This window comes from Rhopalosiphum padi, chromosome 3, assembly GCF_020882245.1.
Source record: "Rhopalosiphum padi isolate XX-2018 chromosome 3, ASM2088224v1, whole genome shotgun sequence".
In the NCBI taxonomy this organism is placed as follows: domain Eukaryota; kingdom Metazoa; phylum Arthropoda; class Insecta; order Hemiptera; family Aphididae; genus Rhopalosiphum; species Rhopalosiphum padi.
This window is the reverse complement of record NC_083599.1, coordinates 47,262,866-47,282,968: the sequence shown is the minus strand read 5'-3', so window position 1 is coordinate 47,282,968 and position 20,103 is coordinate 47,262,866. Positions and strand designations below refer to the sequence as shown.

The following is a 20,103-nucleotide window of genomic DNA, read 5'->3' as shown; positions in this document are numbered from 1 at the left end:
ACGTTACGGCGACGCATGCGCACCGCACACACGCGAAACGTTAGCGGTGGCGGCGGCGGCGCCGGCGGTGGCCACCGGCGTCCACCCGCCCGGCGGCCGAGCGGTCCGGAGCAGCAGCAACACAGCCGCCGTAACGGGGCCGAAACGCGCGCGCAGAGAGTGTGTTCACCCCGCCACCACCACCCACGTCCCCCGCCGACGGATTAACGGCCACCCGATAGTTTTATTTAGAACTTTGCCGCCGCGCACTGTTGCGCCGACGAACGTTTTGCCGTTTATTTTTTCGTCTCTACAACATTAATAGGCAATACGTATATACACTATATGTCCACCGCCGTCCTCGTCGTCGTCGTCGTCGCCGCCGCCGCCGCTACCGCCGCCGATACGATATCACAATAAATTGATGTTATAAAACTATACAATATACCAATATACGTATATATCGTGATTCGGCGATTTTATTTGGTTTGGTTTTTACTAATGTAAACCGCCGCCGTCTACTTTGCCGGGCTCCGACGACCCACGACCACTGGTCGTTTGATTTTCTTTCGCGGGGCGACGAGATCCGGCCGATCTCGCGTTCAATTTTTCCCGCCGCCACCGCGAATTTAAAATAATATATTTCACTCGCCAGTGACGCGCGGACGCGATCTTCTCCTGTACGATAATAATAATAATAATAATAATAATATTGTCACCGTCAGCGCCCGTGGGACGCGATCGCGCGCGCGCGCACGTCACTCCTCCGCGGAACGCTACCGACGGCCGTCGTCGTCGTGCACCCTCCACCTACTTCGTCGTCGCACGCGCGCCGCGAGATTATATTGGGCACTTGCCGCCGTACGACCGCCCGCGGCTGACGCCACTGTAGCAAGACCGCTGGCTAGACGACGACGACGAAGACGACGACGACGACGACGGTAGCTGCAAGCCGCTGCTCCGCCAACTCGCCGTTCCGAAGAAGGGTAGGCCAAGTCGTGTGTAATTTTTTAAAATTTTTTTTAAACAACACTTACTGTTTTTGTTTTTTTTTTTATCTATTTTACAACTACCGTAGTACAATATATATATAATATATTAAAATAAAAGACAACGGCCAATCTTTTCGTTGCGTTTTCCGAACACTGCAGTAGTGTACTAGTGTTGATAAAATATTACACTATCGCATTATTTATTATATCACACATCGTACCTTTTTATCTGTGTGTGTATCGTACTCGAAAAGGAACCCGTACACGGTATTATTGTAAGACACACGGCTGCACGCCAAGCCATGTCAGGCGTTATCATAATGATATTATTTTATTATTGTGTAATATTGTTAGAAATTTAACTTTGACGATCGTTTGGATTATGTCATTTTTTGCGTTATCTCAACGAAAATAATGAAAATGATACGGTCGTTATTGGATATTATTGTATGACGAGTACAGGTCGGACGACGGAGAGATAAAAAATTGCATATTATTCACTGTCTTCCTGCCGCGGTGGGTTTAGATGATTTTCGCGTGTTGTGCACACGCCGCGAGTTTGCGTTAGGTTCGCCGCGTGCGCATGTCGGCCGCGAGTCCCTTTTGCGCGAACGCACCGAGTCGTAGTCGCTAATAATTAGTTATCTAATGTAATAATGTTATACAGCGAAACCTCCGAATAGTGATCGCTTTTGGTCACCGAAATTTTATCCGCTATTCGGAGGTGTCTTAAGGCATTAAATGAGGTTTCACAGTCTAACGCACCTAATAATAAAAATAACTATTTTTGCGTACGCTATTATTGTACCTATAGACGATGTTTCGATATCGCATAGTCGTGTACTGTGTAGGTACCGCGAAAACCGCTCGAGTGTGATAAGCATAGTAATAAATAATAATATTATCGTTTTATATACCTACCCACAATTTTGGACTTAACCGCGCGATTGAACTGATATCAAAACATACAAATTATGACGTTTCGCCGAACCAACAATAATAAAAATAATAATATATATTAAGCTCATAAGCTGCCATGCTGAAACGCGATCGATCACTCATTTCATACGCGCGGCACGTTTTTCTTATGTTATGATCCCGAAGAGATTTCGTTTACTCACAATTTCGTAATGTTTTGTAGTGAATCGTATATATTTGTAATTCTCACGAACTTTCGATCGTTTACCTTTTCCCCACTACATCCCGTTTAACATCTTGATAACCCATTGGTATTTTTATGATACGAGGTGGATTAAATCCACTTAAACATGATTTTTAGTTATACTATAATCATAAAAATTCATGATATGAAATAAATAATATAGTACACATTATATATATAAAAAAAAATTGAGATTGTAAAGATGGGTGACATACTCGTATTTTATATTATAGGCTACGTTAGTGTAGGTTTAAGTCAAATGTTTAAGACGTGCTTAAGTTTGCTTACGACAATTTATTGCAATTGTGTTTTTGCTGTTTTCTCAGAATTTATTCAGAGTTCGAAAAAAATACCTCTAATTAAGCCTTAAGGTAACATTCTGGTTTGATTTCGTTCTGGGTTCCTGCATGCTACTTTTAAGCTTTTTTAGTGTTTCGAGTACGATTTGAGAAAATCCCCACATAGAAAATGTGAAATTGATTCATCTTGCTTAACTATAAATCTAACACAATATTACCTGCTACGTATTATGATTTTATTTTTTAATACAAAAATGGCACAAGTGGTTTTATTCGTTATTACCGATTAAACAAACTTGTAACTAATATTATATTTTTCAATAATACATGTTTAAAATAAATGCATTAATATTCAATTGTTTGGCTCATTAGATATTATCACAATTAATTAGTATCTAGTTGAAATTCGTCATTTACCTAACCTAGCCTATATATAATATATGTATAATAAATATATTTATAATAAGTAGCTAAAAGTAGCAATTGTATGAACTTTATATTTTTGATTTTATTTTAGATATAAGCGAAAAAAACTCTTTTATTAAAACTAATATGACTTACAATTATTTATTTATGAATCATAAGTCATCAAATATAGTTTACTAATTAAAAGTAATAGTAGCTTAAAGACACTTGAGATATTGATAAATCATAAAGTTTGAGCAAGTATAAGTAGGTATGTTTATAAATTATAATATTATTTGATTTATTTAAATTATTAATTTGATAAGCTAATCTATTATGTCTTGCTCGTTTATAAATTAGTAAACAATTGGGATTACGTGAAAAATCCAGAAAAAAAACAATATTAAGTAAACAGGTACTAATTTGTAAAATATAATAGGGCAAAAAAAAATATACGGAACTATAATGTTTTTATTTTCAATTGTAAAAAGACTTCATTAAAACAATTTTCGAGTTTAGTTCATACAAGTTAATATAAAAAAATAAAAAGCATGTATTTAAAGTAATATTGTAGAATTTACTGTAGGTACTACACTACTACATATAGCAAATAGTATTGATTATTGAGTAAAAAAATACAACAATATTATAGGTACAAACATTTTTATGTTTGGAAAATACGGGTAAATGGTAAATACGAGTATATAAAGAGTTTTTATACTATAATAAAAGAAAAAGTAGGTAAGTAATATTTTTATATTGTTAAAACTTTTTTCAGGCGTAGTTTATTATGTTATACTGATTTCCATTAAAACTGGATTATCAGTATAATAAAAGGTATATAAATTATCATCTAATAAAAATTAAAAATTGTTTCATTTTGTCATTACTGTAAAAAGAAAAATCGATTTCCATATATTTAACATATATTATATAAACTATGTACAGACATACAGTTTCCCAATAATAATGTTTGTTTACAATGTTTACATATTATGTGTACTTGCGTTATATTACTTTAAGACATCGTTAATTTGAAGTATATAAAAGTTACTACCTTCTGTACAGTGTACATTATTTGAAATATTTATAATTATATTTTAAAATTTTGTTTTGACTTAATACTTATGATAGGCATCATAAAACATTCAAATTACGATATTAAAAATAACCCACGCTAACTTTTTGTACAGATTCTAATTTTATTTCGGTAAAAACATTTTATTTCAATATACATTGAGCTATTAGAAATACAAAAATATACTTTTGAACCAATTTAGTGGAAGCGTAATAACAAACAAAAGTACCGCATCATCGAATCGACATAATATTTTGTACAGAATTATTATCAACGATTGATTTATGTATTTTAATAAAAATAATTATCAATTGAAATTGTCATACAATTTCATTAATATAAATATATAAAAACATTGTGATTATAATAAATAATTTATCAGGATATTTTTGAATTCGAATTAAAACAAAATATTTTCACGACTGATTTACGTATACAAAAAAAAATATTTAAAGTAATTTAAATTTGTTACGATTAATTTAGATTTTATAATAACTTATTTATTCTCACCTAGTTATTATCTATCGTTGAATAACACAACTTTAACTATATAGAGATTAATTAATTTAATTTAAAATAATAAAACCATTAAATCATTAATTTGTATCGGAGTATTAATATTACTCCAAGAAATAAGTATAAAATTGAATATATTTCAAAAAAGAACTTAACGCATGACTCACTACTCACTATACTACTATAGGCTTGCCACTTGGCAGCTGGCACAGAGTATTGGCATTTTAAATCTGAAAGCGATGAATCATCACATTCTGAATACAATTTAATATGAAGATCATCAGCTGATGATAAAAATTACACTGCATTTAAAAAACAATAAATAAAATAAAAATATTTTAACAGTGATTTTCAATACAATTAAGGAAATATTAATTTGGTGTGGATAACTTTAATATTGAAAATATTAAATCTTCATACATGTTGAAAAATTTTGAAAAATATTTTCTACATAAAATATTGTTTTTCAGTATTTACTATATATTTGATTAATATGAATGTTTTATACATAAAATATGACAATTGTATTTATAATAATATAATCGTATTATTATTGTTGAAAACGTTTTGTGATTTCAGACACAGCGCCGAATGCGTTGTCTCCATCTTATAAATGGATGACAACGAATATGAATTCTAAATTTATAATTTTGGGTTTTTATAATTTATATTAATGAACTGATCTATTATCAGTCTTTTAATGAAAAAACATTATCTGTGTTATCTAGGAATTTTTTACAATATTTTAATTTTTAAACGAGTTATGAGAGTTTTTAAATTTTAATAATTTACATATTCATAACTTGTTTAAAAATGAATATATCATAAAAAATTACGAAGAAAATAAAAATAATTTTATTAGTTTATTACCTTTAAGTTTTATAATAATTCAATTCACTTTCATAAAACAATATTGAAACTGCTGAACGTAAATTTTGGTATGTTATGCATTAATAAGACAGTCAACACATACGGATACGAGGTCCTCCTAAAATAAAACACTACTTAAAACATTATTTTATTTTTAACGAAAATTCAAAATTCTTTTAAACAATTTTAAACTAATAATATGCTTATTAAATTCTGAGTGAAAGGATGAATATATATTAGTTTTACAACAATGTATGTTTCTATTTTAAAGTAAAAAGTAAAAATGTTTTGATTTTCTACTTTGAGGATAATTTTTGGTAGCAATATAATGGATATATTGGATAGTCAAAAATAAAAAAATAATCAATACTTTTCAAAATCGTCAAGAAAAACTATATTTACACTAAAGCAGTTTTTGACAAAATTAATTTTTTTATCTTATTATAATACAAAAACGAATAACCGTAGAAACTTGAAAGTTTCACCAAGATAATTATACATAAAAATAACTCTTTTTGAGCTATTTTTTATAGACTTTCAATTATTTTTTTTCTATAAAAGTCGATTAAAAAAATTCCAACTTTAAAGCGTGGTTAACTCTAAAGTTTATTATATTGTTATAATATAATATAATATAAATGTATATTATTGTAGTAAATATTTCTATTACATATAATAAATGCAATGTTATCAACAAAAATTGAATCAAATTTCCGCAACACTAAGAGTAAAATAAACGAATTTAATAGCTATATTAAAAAACATATCGTGAAGTGTACTTAGTGATATAGGTTGACAGACCGTCATCGCTCAAAATCGTTTTTCGCACACAATGATGTATCATGTGATATATCATTGTACCTATACAAATTTAACACATCCATTACAGTGACCCACTCGACAACAAAGCGGTACTTACATGTCCACTTTTTTTTGTTTTTTAAGCTTATTTATTTATTATATATTCCTCATTATAATTTTACGACTATAAAGAGATTAACACAAACATAAATCTAAAAACTGGAATTTATATGAGCTGAAAATCTAGTTGAAGGTGCCACAAATAATAATAATAATAATAATAGTGTATAAATTCATATTTAATAAGTAGGTACTATTACCTATATATTATTAAAATGTTTATAATATAGTATCAAATATTCAAATCCATATTTTGTTTTAACAAAAATTATCTATATATTATTTCGTCATAAGTATGGGTTTTGATAAATGGTAGATATTTACACACCATTTAATTTATACATGATTTTCAGAGTTGAATATTAATATTCTCTATGGACCTATAGTAGTAAGTAAATGTCCTTCATTCACATAAAGTCGTGTTGCTTTTGAGTATCTCTAAATGATTAATGTAGCTCCAAAGTCATTTAAAAAAATATCGTTATGAATTTATGATGAACAAACCGTAACTTGTGCGTATGTAGTGCGGTGTTGTGGACTTTTCTCCATGCGAGTTTATTTATGGTGAATCGATTTTTTTCTTACCTAAAGGCTAAAATAATATATGCATAGCCCTCAATATTATGCTTCTTGATATCGCTTTAGAAACGTTTAGATCCTTCAATAGGCACGCCCCGAAATTAAAGACATAATTTCCAATGGTGTATTTAAAGGGTTGATAGGAGCAACCTCCCCCAATATTTTTCTATGTAAATTAACATTTCGTTTTTTTTTTTAAGAAAATATTTTATCATTAGTCAAATATTGTGTTATAAATTATTAATCCCATCTTTGCCTATTACTGTTACACCTGCCAAACACAGCTTTTTCACGCTTATTCTAAAATTTAATGCATTATGCATTATGTGTGTATAGTATCAATTACTAATATTTGATATTAATCTTATCTTACCTACATCGCTGAGTTTAAAAAAAAAATGGTACAATATCGCCTAACGGATTTTTTATTACTTAATATTTAAAATTTTGTATCTTTATCTGTTGATATTGTTAACAAACTTTCAAGCATAAAATAAAGAATATAAATCAAATTTATAGTAAAGTTATTTTCTATTTAAGTGCGTACTTTTTATTGGGTGAGGGGTTCCCTTTTCACCAGAAGTTAGCACTCAAATACGCCCTTGTCAATTTAAAATCTGAAATACTATAAAACAAGAAGTACTTACTTAAAGAATTAGTCAAGTAAAATATTATGTGGTAGAATATTAACCTCATGTTGGAATAATTATACTCATGGTAGGTTACCTACCGCAGTACAATGTTAATAATGAAAACAATTTTAAATTCTGATCAGAGCGTGGAATGTATTGATTTTATAATAATGTCTGCTATCTATTGTGTATTTGTATTCGTTTGTTTATTATTTGCAGTGGTACTGTGATGGGTTTATATATTACATTGTTCTGTATTTTGCGTATTCGGGTCTATATGATATTGTATTGTGTTAGAATTCACTTAACTGATTTTTGTTTTTTAGCAAATACATTTTGAAAATATTTGATATGTGCCTGCGAGTGAATATATATTGGGTTTTATCTTTTACTATTTTATTTTCCTCGTGCATACAAACAATGTGTAATCTATTTTTATTTTACTTTTTATTTTTTCATAACTTAACAAATATACTGCTTTGGTAATTTAACATAATTAGATGATATCGATAGATTAAAAATATAATTTTAGAATTTCTATGTTCGTTTTATAATAAGTAAATTTTGCGATAAATTCAATTATTATTACTTTGTTTACAACAAAAATAACATATAAAAGATACTTCAAATTTTGATTTATTTATTATTTTGAAAATTTTGGACAATTTTTCTGGTCTTTTTGGATACACTTTATAATTTATTTATTTTTTTTAATTTAGTTGTTTTAACAACGATTATATTTTATACAAGTCAGGTATAAAATATTAATTCACGATATTATTTTTATGGACATTTTTCTATTTAAATTACATTAAGATGCATTGTATATTAGTGTACTATAGCTATTAAGCTAATGAGTTATTCTATATCGTTTTTTTTATGTCAAACATTTTTTTTAATCGATTTAAAAATATTTTAATTTATAAATACGATTCTTTTTTTCAGACCTCATTTTTATTAACAAGTATTATTTATTATGATTTTGATACTAGCATTTTTAAATCAGTTATACACAGTCATATATATTATTTTTATTTTTTATGAATTTATTAGGCATGGTAATCTAATCATTTAGAAATATTATCTTTATAAACATATGTTGACAGTTTATTGCTTATCTATTAATTTTAATCCATTATTATACACAATATTTTTTTGATTTTATAAAAACCATGATTTTTATCTATAAAAAAGTAATCGTTGATATAGTTATAACTTTGTAAGCATACTATTAAAATATTAATACGCATATTACATTTTACTTGTGAAACTCTGTTAAACAATACATAAGTACCTACATAAATAGATAGTATCTGTAAACCGTCATTGACTAACTTCTTTTATTTTATCTAGATTTCATACCCTCTCCCTCAAACACAAAAGTTTTATAAAATCAATAATAATATATTTATAAGCTATCACTTATATTGTTTAAATTGTATAAATTGTATAACATTGTATGAATCTAGGTCAATTGACAAAATATTTTAGTACCTATTTTAATCATTATCTTTTTAATGAAGTTACTTAAATTTATATATATATATATTTTTTTTTTTAATGTCTAAAAATTATTAGTATATTAAATATTTTTATCATATTTTCCGAAGAGTATCGATATTATAAAATCTTCAAATTTGAGAATTTTGTCATTTATTGTATTTGATCAGTTATCAGTTATCAGTGACTGGTATTTCAAATGTGATGTTAAATATTAGGTTTATTATCATTTGATTCTAATTGTAAGAATTGTAAACCGCATGTTGAGCATAGTTTAACATTTTTTTTATTTTAAATTAATCGAATTCAAAATTCAAATTATATATAATCGCATATAGAAACTTCATTTTTTTATTTAATTATGTTATGTTAATATGTATTAACATAATATTGATGTGAATTTAGTTGCGTACGATAAACCTTTTAGGGAACATGATTGTGTATATATTTTCCTAATAATAAAGGAATACCTTAATTACATTTTGATTAAAATAAACTTCAACGTTGTCAAATTTATAGTTACACAATTTTCAAAATCACAAAATCATGTTAAATTGTTTTTTTTTTATTTTTAAAAGTTAAAAACTAATAAATTACACTCAATAATCTGCAGTCTCACACTAAACTATAATTAAATATCATCATTAAAATCATTTTTATATAAATTTAATTTAATTAAAATACGGAAAATGCTTACTATATTATATAATATAGTTCATCATAAATAATTTAAAACAGTTTTCATGAAATTTTTATTGCCAATTAAAAATGAATATGTATCAAAATAATTTGTGAATTTTATATTTATTATAATATTATATTATATAATTATTATATGTAAATTGAAGTTTAAATCATTACATTAGATTCATTAGATTTGACATGAAAAATCTGAAAGATTTATTTCATTGTGGTTGTGTGTTGAGATTTAACACGTTTTTGTTTTTGTTTCAACTTGACTCTCCACTAATATTTATATAACTACCTACATATGTATTGGTGGGTGAGCACAATAAAATTGGCTGTTGTACGTTTTTTATGAGTTTTCTGTACCCTTTAAATTTATTTTATTTTGTTAGTCATATATTTGTGCTCCATTATAAAATTCGTATAATTTGGCTTTGGCAACGCCACATAAAAATAAAATTAATTTAACGCACGGAATCGTGTTACAAAAAAGATACCGCTGATAAGTAGCCTACGCAATCGTACTCCACCTTTCAGTTGATATTAATTAATAATTTGTAATTAAAATCGATAACTGGCAGAATTTTTAACCCACTATAAATTACATAAAATATAATTTATATTCCGTCACAAAAATATAAACGTTTGAGCAAATACTTAAAGTAGAATAATAATTAAATTGTAATCATACAAAGACGAAATAAACTGTGCTAGAACTTAAAAAAAATTATAAATTGTCTAATTATTCTTTATACATCATCATATATGGTTGAATCAATAGAGTATTGCCAGGCCCAGATGCATCTTTGTTTTCTTAAAGAGGCGATTACTCGAGTGGAGATTTTTTCAATAAACTCTAAAGTAATTATTTTAATTATTCACAAGATTTAAATAATGTATTTTCTTTGAATGCGCACATACAAAACATCATGATATATAATCAACATATAAACAAACTGATTAGGTTATGATATTTTTGGGGTAGACCATGTTTTAAGTTGATAAGTAAATATTACCTACCGTTATACCTTGAAAACAATTTTTGGAAAATTATACATAGTAATATATTATTTATGTATATTATACTTGAATAAATATGATTTAAAACTAATTGTATTTTATATTTTTAGGTAAAATTGTGGAACATGACTTTAGTAGGGTAATATTCATTACTTCTTTCTGTGTATTTTGAAAAAAAAACTATGAGTGTTGTAAATGACAACAATGCCGATCCTAATGGGGTGTCAAATAACAATAGTACCAACAATGCTACCACAAACACCAATAATAATAACACTACCAACAATAACACCAATAATAACAATCCGGCGAACAATAATCAAACCAAACAGGTAACGAAAAGACCTATTCGAAGACCTGGAAAACAGCTCCCCGACAGACCGCAAAGAGCATTATGCTGCCTATCTCTCAAAAATCCTCTTCGTAAATTATGTATTGGTGTAATCGAATGGAAGTATCCTTTTTATTCAATACGTTTACTAAATATTTTTAAAAAATAATTATAGAACAATAATTATTATTGGTAATTGCTGATATTTCAGAAATCTTTTTTAAATATTAAAATACGTATATATTGTATCGTGAAATTTTCGTTTAGAGTAAATTAAATATTAATTTGGTACAATATTGCAGTTAAATTATAAAACTGTTAAAAAGCTTGTACAAAAATATTCTTATAGAAAAAAGTTTTTGTTACGTAATTTTTTGTAATAGACTATTTTAATATTACAAGTTGTTTATGTTAAACATTATTGTGTACACATATTTAATACGACCACTAGAAAAGTAATTTATTTATCAATTCACTATGTACTTGTACAAGTCTATTTTTATAAATTGTATATATTTTACACGGAACACTTATAAAAAATTAAATGAATTTACCAAGTTATGCCTATTCTCTATAATAGTACCTAAAAATTACAATTATATGAAATATGTATACAATATTATTAAGTGTAGATTAAAAATTAAAATTGTCTGAAAAAAAAACGATTTCTTAAATTTATAATTATAATTTATACTCATAAACTATATTTTCTTAACAAATTTATTTAGACCATTTGAATACTTAATTCTAATGACTATATTTGCTAATTGCGTTGCTCTCGCAGTGTATACACCATATCCATGTAATGATTCAAACACAGTGAATGGTTATTTAGTAAGTTTAACTAATTTTTATTAAATAAAGATTTATACAGTTAATACCAATTTTGTTTCAATATAAATATTATGACTTTTAGGATAGAATTGAACGAGTGTTTTTAGTTATATTTACTGTTGAATGCATAATGAAGATTATAGCATACGGGTTTGTTGCCCACCCAGGCGCATATCTAAGAAATGGCTGGAATTTCTTGGATTTCACAATTGTTCTGATGGGGTAACTTGGCTATGAATAGTATATTTTACAATTTAAAATAAATTTTTCATTATTATTTTTCAGAGGTATCAGTATAATCAACGGATTTGATGTAAAGGCGTTGCGTGCCTTTCGAGTCTTAAGACCACTGCGATTAGTATCGGGTGTACCAAGTAAGCAATTTTATTTTACTTAACATTATGTACGAATATATAACAAATTAATTCTATAATTTAGTATATTCATCAAACATACTCAACTTCCCTTTATATTTTAAATATTAATAATGGATTTATTCAAATTATAATTTTCGGATTTCCTGTGCACTTATATAATTAGTAATGATACTCTAATCGACAGAACCGCACCATAACTAAAACTGAAAAAGCCATAGAGTTTCTAGTCCCTGAATTTACATAAAAATATTTGTTGGTTTTATATTATAATTTATTAGGTAATACTAAAAGGAAAACATATAAGTAATGTAAATATGTTTACTCAAATAGTCGAATAATTACCTACTTTATAATTTTGTCTGTTTTTAACCAAATATAATTCGGACATCGGAGAATAAAATTGATATATAAAATATAGGTTTTTTCAAAGTCTAGTACTTATAGTAGTATGAAATATTATATTTAACTCTCGCTACTTATTATACATACTCAGGCCCAGATTTACCAATTCATAGGCCCAGTACAATTTAAAATGCTGTACCTCTAAATTATTAAATAAAATTATAGTGATTAAACACAATTATTTGATATACAAGAACACTATACATTTTTAAGCACCTACTCTTAATAACGTAATATTTATATTATAATTAAACAAACTAAAAATTATCAATTTATTAATTATTTGTTTTTAAATATTGTATATTTTTGATTTTAATAATACCTACCTATTTTTATAAAACTAAATTTTTAAGTAAAATTTTAATGAAGTTTTCACAAATATTTTCTCGCTTTCTGTTATGATAACTTATCAATAATATCGACAAAACACAGGGTTACTGAATAAAAAAATATAATTACAAATACAGTAATTTGTTGCCTGTAATCGGCGAACTACTCTTTCATGTGAGCCCAGTGTAAAATGCCCCATATGTGTATTCATATAAACCTACCATAAAAAAGTCTTAGAAATTAATATTAGTATACAATATTATGCATATTTTACGTGTATAGTACATATATTATAGTAATGTATAAATAAGAAATAGCTAAGTGTTAAGCATCAATATTGACTATATTTGATGGATTAGAGAACCGTTTTTGACAAGACGATTGAACGTTTTTCTTTGGACTTCATGTCAAATAAATCAAAGTAATTATTATACATAACATTAGATTAAAATTTTACTATTTTCGTAATTTTTATGTCAAACCTAAGTAAAAAATTCACTCTAATGTATAAAAATAAAATTTTACCTCGTACCTATTATTATATTATAAACTTACGATCAATATTTCACATACCTATTCAATTATCATACATGATATTATAATATTAATAACATGATTTGTTTTCTTTTATATTATTTAAATGCAATACTATAATTTTAAATTATAGACATACCACCCCATACTATAACACAATATAATGTATAATAACTATACCTAGTCTTTATGGTATAATTTTTCTTTTCACAAATCGTGACACGAAAAATCCACAAATTTATAAACTGGATATTAAATAAAATTATTTGTATTAAGTATATTATGTTGAAATTTATTAATACATTTAATATGATAGAATATATTTTAATAATATGCATGCTGTCTAATGAATACAATATTAATGATACGTTTTATTTTGTTTACTTACAGGTTTGCAAGTCGTATTAAATTCAATTTTACGGGCCATGGTACCATTATTACACATTGCGCTTTTAGTTATATTTGTTATCATCATATATGCAATTATTGGATTAGAGCTATTCTCTGGGACTTTGCATACCACTTGCTGGGATAATGACACAAGTATTGTTTTATAATTTTTTTTAAATTGTATTATCTTTACATATAGCTTTTTTATTATTTAATTGAGTAATTTTAATCTAGTGTAGTAAGTATATTATGTGTTATGTGTTTAATTTTAATTTATAAAGAAATAATTACTAAACTATTTAACTATATTTTATATTTTTTGTTGATTAAATTCTCTGGTAACAAAATTAGGAAGGGACTTGAAGGGCAAACACTTCAAAGTCCCCTAAAATATTATTGGTGGTTATAAATAAACTTTTAGTTTAATGAAAGCGGCCACTAACGATCCTATAAAGTCATATTAAATAAAAAAAAAATGATATTTCATGTTTGATAAACACGAAACTCGATATTAAGATACGAGTACTCTCAATTACTTTCCATATTGCCTTAATATCATATAACTCTGTATTAATACGTATATACTTTCATAAAATAATAAAAAAAATCAAAATAAATCCAAAATAGGTCTACACCTCTACGGATTAATTAACTAATTAATATTTTTATTTATTCGTATATCATATAAAAATGTAATATAATAGATGATGATTAAATATCAGAATTGGATAATATTATATGTACTATGAATATTATGTGTATTGTGTATCATATAGTTGTTAAATATCAATTCCTAATCCATTTAATGGAAATTATATGACTAAAAAAAAAATAAATATGTAGGTACTAATGTACTATATAGATACATACTTAATAGAATATATTATATTAATTGTATTATATTAATCTATCAATTAGTGGCACAGTAGGAAGATTTGGAGGATCAATTATTCAATCCAATCTTATAAACATAATATTATTTTTTTATCTAAATTATATCAACAATTATTTTTTCCAACATTTACTAAATAAAAATATTTTCATTATGTAGGCCACCTAAGATATATATTTTTAAATTATTTATAAAAAATTCTAAGTACAATTTTACTCTGTATTACAGTGATGGACAGTCCTCATCCATGTGATGAAGGTAATTATGGAGATATTAGTGGTTTTAATTGCGCTACTCTCGAAGGGAATTTCACCTGTCGTGGACCTTGGGATGGACCAAATTCTGGAATAACCAATTTCGACAATTTTGGCTTGTCTATGTTAACCGTTTTCCAGTGTATTACTCTTGAAGGATGGACAGACGTGTTATACAGTGTAATTTTTATTTAATATTTAATTATTTTGCAAACAAATATTTATAATATAAATTAACTAAATATACTTTAATTAACGTTTGGTTAATCATCACCGCATAAATCATATTATACAGTTAACTATAGATTTTTTAATTTTTATAAAAACTTCATTATTAAACATGTAACAAGTTAGTATTTCTTGTATTTTGATATATATAATATATACCTAATACCTATGTTATAAATTATTATTATAACAAAAATCCAGATTTCTCGCTTGGAGTAAATATAATGTTTAATATGAACTGTTCATGTGTTGTGAAATATTTAAGGCTCCTTTGAATTTTTATAGGAACTGGTTATTCGTGTAATTCCACATAATATATTATTAATTAAACATACACAATAAAAATAGAATAGTCGAAAAAACTAAAAAGTCCAATTATTTCACGTTTTTATAATTAATTAATTTATATAGCATTTAGTGTTTTTTCGATAACTTAATTTTATATAAAATAAAGTAGTTAACTTATTTATTGACCAAAAATCATAATTCAGATATAAAAAAAAATCACATAGAATGAGCATTATGGAATGCACTCATAAAGTCATAAATATGATTTTATCTTCATTGGTAAATTGTTGAATAATTTTTTTTGATATTAGAAAATATTGATTTTATAGATTGAAACTGAGCAAGAGATATAACATTCCTACTTATATGAACTAAATGTTTTCGTTCTTTGAAATTTTTACAAATTACTTCTATTTTCAGATTTGGCTGTAGATTCTGATTTTAAGAATTTATATAAATAATATATATTACGAGGTGTGTTCAATAAATACCCAGACTAAAATTATTAAAAATTATATTTCAAACTTACAAATTATTTAAATGGATCACCTTCAAAATAGTGTCCTTTAGCATCAATACAATGCTCCCAACGGTCTTGCCACTTTTTGAAACACCTTTGAATTTCATCTATAGGTATAGCCTTTAGCTCTTGTGTCGCGTTATGAATAGTTTCGTTAACGTCTTCAAATCTGTGGCCTTTGAGGGTACTTTTCAGTCTCGGAAACAAAAAAAAATCACAGGGAGCTAAGTCGGGTGAATATGGTGGATGAGGTACCACTGGTATATTTTTAGATGTCAAAAATTCACGTACGGAAAGTGCAGAATGCGCCGGTGCATTGTCGTGGTGCAAAAACCACGACTTTGATTTCCACGCTTCTGGTCTTTTACGGCGCACTTTCTCTCTTAATCTTTCTAATACTTGTTTATAGAACACTTAATTTATTGTCTGACCTGTAGGTGCAAACTCATAATGAACTAAACCAAAAAAATCAAAAAAAACTATGAGCATTGCTTTGATGTTTGACCGGACCTGACGACATTTTTTTGGACGAGGTGAATTTGCGGTCTTCCATTGCGATGATTGGACCTTGGTTTCGGGATCATATCCATACACCCATGTTTCATCGCCCGTAATTATTGATTTGATAAAACTTGGGTCATTAGAAACCCGATTTTTTAGATCCAAACACACTTCAATGCGATGTTCCATTTGCTCCTCGGTTAACAATTTTGGCACTAATTTTGCGGACACTCTTTTCATACCCAATTCATCTGATAAAATCGAATGACAAGTACCAATTGATATGCCAACTTCATTAGCTACTTCTCTGACAGTTAATCTTCGGTCGGATCTAATTTTGTCTCGAACTAGAGAAATGATATCATTTGTTTTTGATGTTGATGGACGCCCAGGACGATGGTCATCTTCAATGGATATACGACCTTCTTTAAAACGTTTGAACCAGTCAAAAGTTACACAACGGCTTAGTGCAATATCTCCAAAAGCCAATTTTATTAATTCAAAACATTCCGTAGCATTTTTACCAATTTTGAAACAAAATTTAATACACGCGCGTTGCTCCGAAATATTATCCATTGTGAAATCGCGATTTTATACAAAACGACCAACTTCGAACGCGTATTGTCGATGACTGATTTGAGATAATGATAATTATTATATACTGAAATAATGGTCATTATCTCTAGTTTATTTTGGTGCAATAACATTTCCGATAACATTAAAAGTTTTTCTACAATAATTTTAGTCTGGGTATTTATTGAACACACCTCGTATTTGATTCACGCGTTTTACATTTAAAAAAAATTTTTTAAGTAATGTTCTAATTACAAACCAATTGGTGTGTTTGTTTATTCTTACTTTTTTCTAGAATATTTTATTGTATTTGAAATAAAAATTAAGTTTTAATAAATAAAAAGTTAATTTCTACATTTTAGTCATTTTAAAAATGTTTTATTATATGCATTATGAAGTTTCTCTATAATTAATAATTTAGACAGTATTTATTATAAAATTACTTTAAAACTGTATTAAAAAAATATAAATTATTTAAAACTTCAGCACTTGTTAGCATAGAATTAATGAATGAAATTAAAAATATTTGTTAGATATACTCAACTATATTTTATTTATAATTATATTTTGATAAAAAATTTAATTTTTATATATTTAGATTGAAGATGCATTAGGAAGTTCATGGCAGTGGATATATTTTGTTTCCATGGTCATTTTAGGCGCTTTTTTCGTTATGAATCTTATTCTTGGTGTGTTAAGCGGGTATGTTTAATACTTTTAAATGAACAGATAACAATTACATTAAATACATATACATAAGATAAAATCTAATAAAATACTAAAATAGTAAATATATATTATAACAGTATGTAAATTAATGTTAACAAATTTCAGAGAATTTTCTAAAGAGAGAGAAAAGGCTAAAGCTAGAGGAGATTTTCAAAAACTTCGTGAAAAGCAACAGCTTGAGGAGGACTTAAGGGGTTATTTGGATTGGATAACACAAGCAGAAGATATTGAACCAGACGCTGATGATAAAGACGAAACTTCTAATCAACAGGGTAAATTATTATTTTTAAACTTATATATAAATCCCGTTATATTTTTTATATATCTAGTTGAATTCTAAGACTTTTATATATTTTAATTTATTTCAAAATAATAAATAGTCATTTTAAAAACATTGGACTTAATTTTTTATCTACTGACACAATAATGCTAATGTTTAACTAGTTTCATGAATCTTATTTCTATTAAGATTACAAAGTTTATCTGACTATAATTTTCTATTAAATAAACATAAATTATGCAATAGGCACTTGCATAATGATTGAATTGGTATCCTAAAATTATGTGATTTTTCTGATGTTTTGCATTTAAAAAATTGATATGGTGAATTCGTAACTTTTATACTATTATTATGCATTTCAAGTAGATAATAATGCAAATGAAAACAAATCAACCAACGTGGAACGGGATGAAGTCGACTCAAGTAAATCGTGGTGGAAAAAGAAACGAAAAGACTTTGACAAGTTTCGTATTTAGTTTTATAGATTGATGTTAATTAATAAAATTTAAAAACTACATTTGTATCATTAATCCAAAATTGATTTATATTTTATTATTATTTTTTTTTCAGAATTAACCGTAGAGCTAGACGAGCTTGTCGTAAAGCTGTAAAATCTCAAGCATTTTATTGGTTAATTATTATTTTAGTGTTCTTAAACACTGGCGTTTTAGCAACAGAGCATTATAAGCAACCAACGTGGTTGGATGATTTTCAAGGTATTTCATTTAACATGAATGATATTATACAAATAAAATAATTTTCTATAATTGGTCACTGTTATAATGGATTTTAATAAATAACAAAATGTTTTTTTTTTACTTGTAGAAATTACAAATGTTTTCTTCATTACTCTTTTCACATTAGAGATGTTATTAAAAATGTATAGTCTCGGAATACAGGTAAGAATATTGCACACATTTACACAATATGTTATGTATTCAATACAAAACGTAAATAATAATAATATTGATGATATAGCGTGTGAAATGAATAGGTTCAAACTTCAATTACTTAAGATTGGTGGTGCAGAAGAATGGTGGTTTTGAGTATGGCGTAAATAAATAGGAATATGTGTGGATGGATGAAGTGAAGAGAAGCATCAGTTATTTTTTACGGTAATAGGATCCCGTTGAGATTAAAAATTAAAGTTTATAAAGGAGTTATGAGGCCAGTCATGATGAATATCGAAGAAGATATGGATATATAGAATAGAGAATGACATGAAAGTGGCTGGTATGCAAAATTAAAAGGTAGGGGGCTTTAGAAGTGTGACCATAATAGTTGATAGTAAAGGCCAAAGGGTAAAGCAAAAAAAGAAAACACTTCGTGAACAATAACAAATTATTGCAATAATTATCGCAATTGTAGCAACGTAAAACCCTTATAAGATTATTTTATTATTTTTAGGGATATTTTGTTTCGCTTTTTAATCGTTTTGACTGTTTTGTTGTCATCGGAAGTATAACTGAAACGATTTTAACGCGAACGGAATTAATGTTACCACTTGGAGTATCAGTGTTACGTTGTGTACGACTACTCAGGGTTTTTAAAGTTACAAAGTAATAATTGACTATATCATAATAATATTAATAGGTACTAAATAATAAAATATTATTTTATTCGATAGGTACTGGAGGTCGCTGTCAAATTTAGTGGCCTCGTTGCTCAATTCGATACAATCCATTGCCTCTTTGCTGCTTTTACTGTTCCTTTTCATCGTAATATTTGCGTTGTTAGGGATGCAAGTATTTGGTGGAAAGTTTAACTTTGACGCCACAGATTATAAGCCACGTAGTAATTTTGATACGTTTTGGCAAAGTTTACTGACCGTATTTCAAGTAAGTAAATATATTAATTATGTTTGCACCTTATGCATAACGGACCATAATACACTGACGATAGTAGTTATTGAGTACTGTTCATAATTATATATACTGATTAAATATTAACTAAATGACGCGAGTCCACAATTTCTACTCATTAGGTATATATAAATCTAT

The 20,103-nt window shown here is 27.0% G+C and overlaps 1 protein-coding gene across 11 annotated transcripts in view; it reads left to right on the top strand.

Annotated features, from left to right (window-relative positions):
• Positions 1-262: 262 nt before the first annotated feature.
• LOC132924086 (voltage-dependent calcium channel type D subunit alpha-1) overlaps positions 263-20,103 on the top strand; it is a 41,887-nt gene continuing 22,046 nt past the window's right edge. For 2 of the 11 annotated variants that reach the window (XR_009661293.1, XM_060988180.1), the window contains exons 1-14: positions 264-965; positions 10,751-11,094; positions 11,700-11,805; positions 11,888-12,027; positions 12,091-12,179; positions 13,839-13,991; positions 14,959-15,164; positions 17,693-17,796; positions 17,929-18,095; positions 18,467-18,566; positions 18,674-18,819; positions 18,929-19,002; positions 19,511-19,662; positions 19,731-19,941. Coding sequence is in view for 9 of the 11 variants with exons in the window: in XM_060988180.1 (XP_060844163.1) it covers positions 10,823-11,094; positions 11,700-11,805; positions 11,888-12,027; positions 12,091-12,179; positions 13,839-13,991; positions 14,959-15,164; positions 17,693-17,796; positions 17,929-18,095; positions 18,467-18,566; positions 18,674-18,819; positions 18,929-19,002; positions 19,511-19,662; positions 19,731-19,941 (1,920 nt within the window). In the remaining 2 variants the exon portion in view is untranslated. Of the gene's footprint in view, positions 966-10,750; positions 11,095-11,699; positions 11,806-11,887; positions 12,028-12,090; positions 12,180-13,838; positions 13,992-14,958; positions 15,165-17,692; positions 17,797-17,928; positions 18,096-18,466; positions 18,567-18,673; positions 18,820-18,928; positions 19,003-19,510; positions 19,663-19,730; positions 19,942-20,103 lie in introns of all 11 variants that reach the window. The other 9 variants (XR_009661292.1, XM_060988181.1, XM_060988182.1 and 6 more) reach the window with 8 other exon arrangements.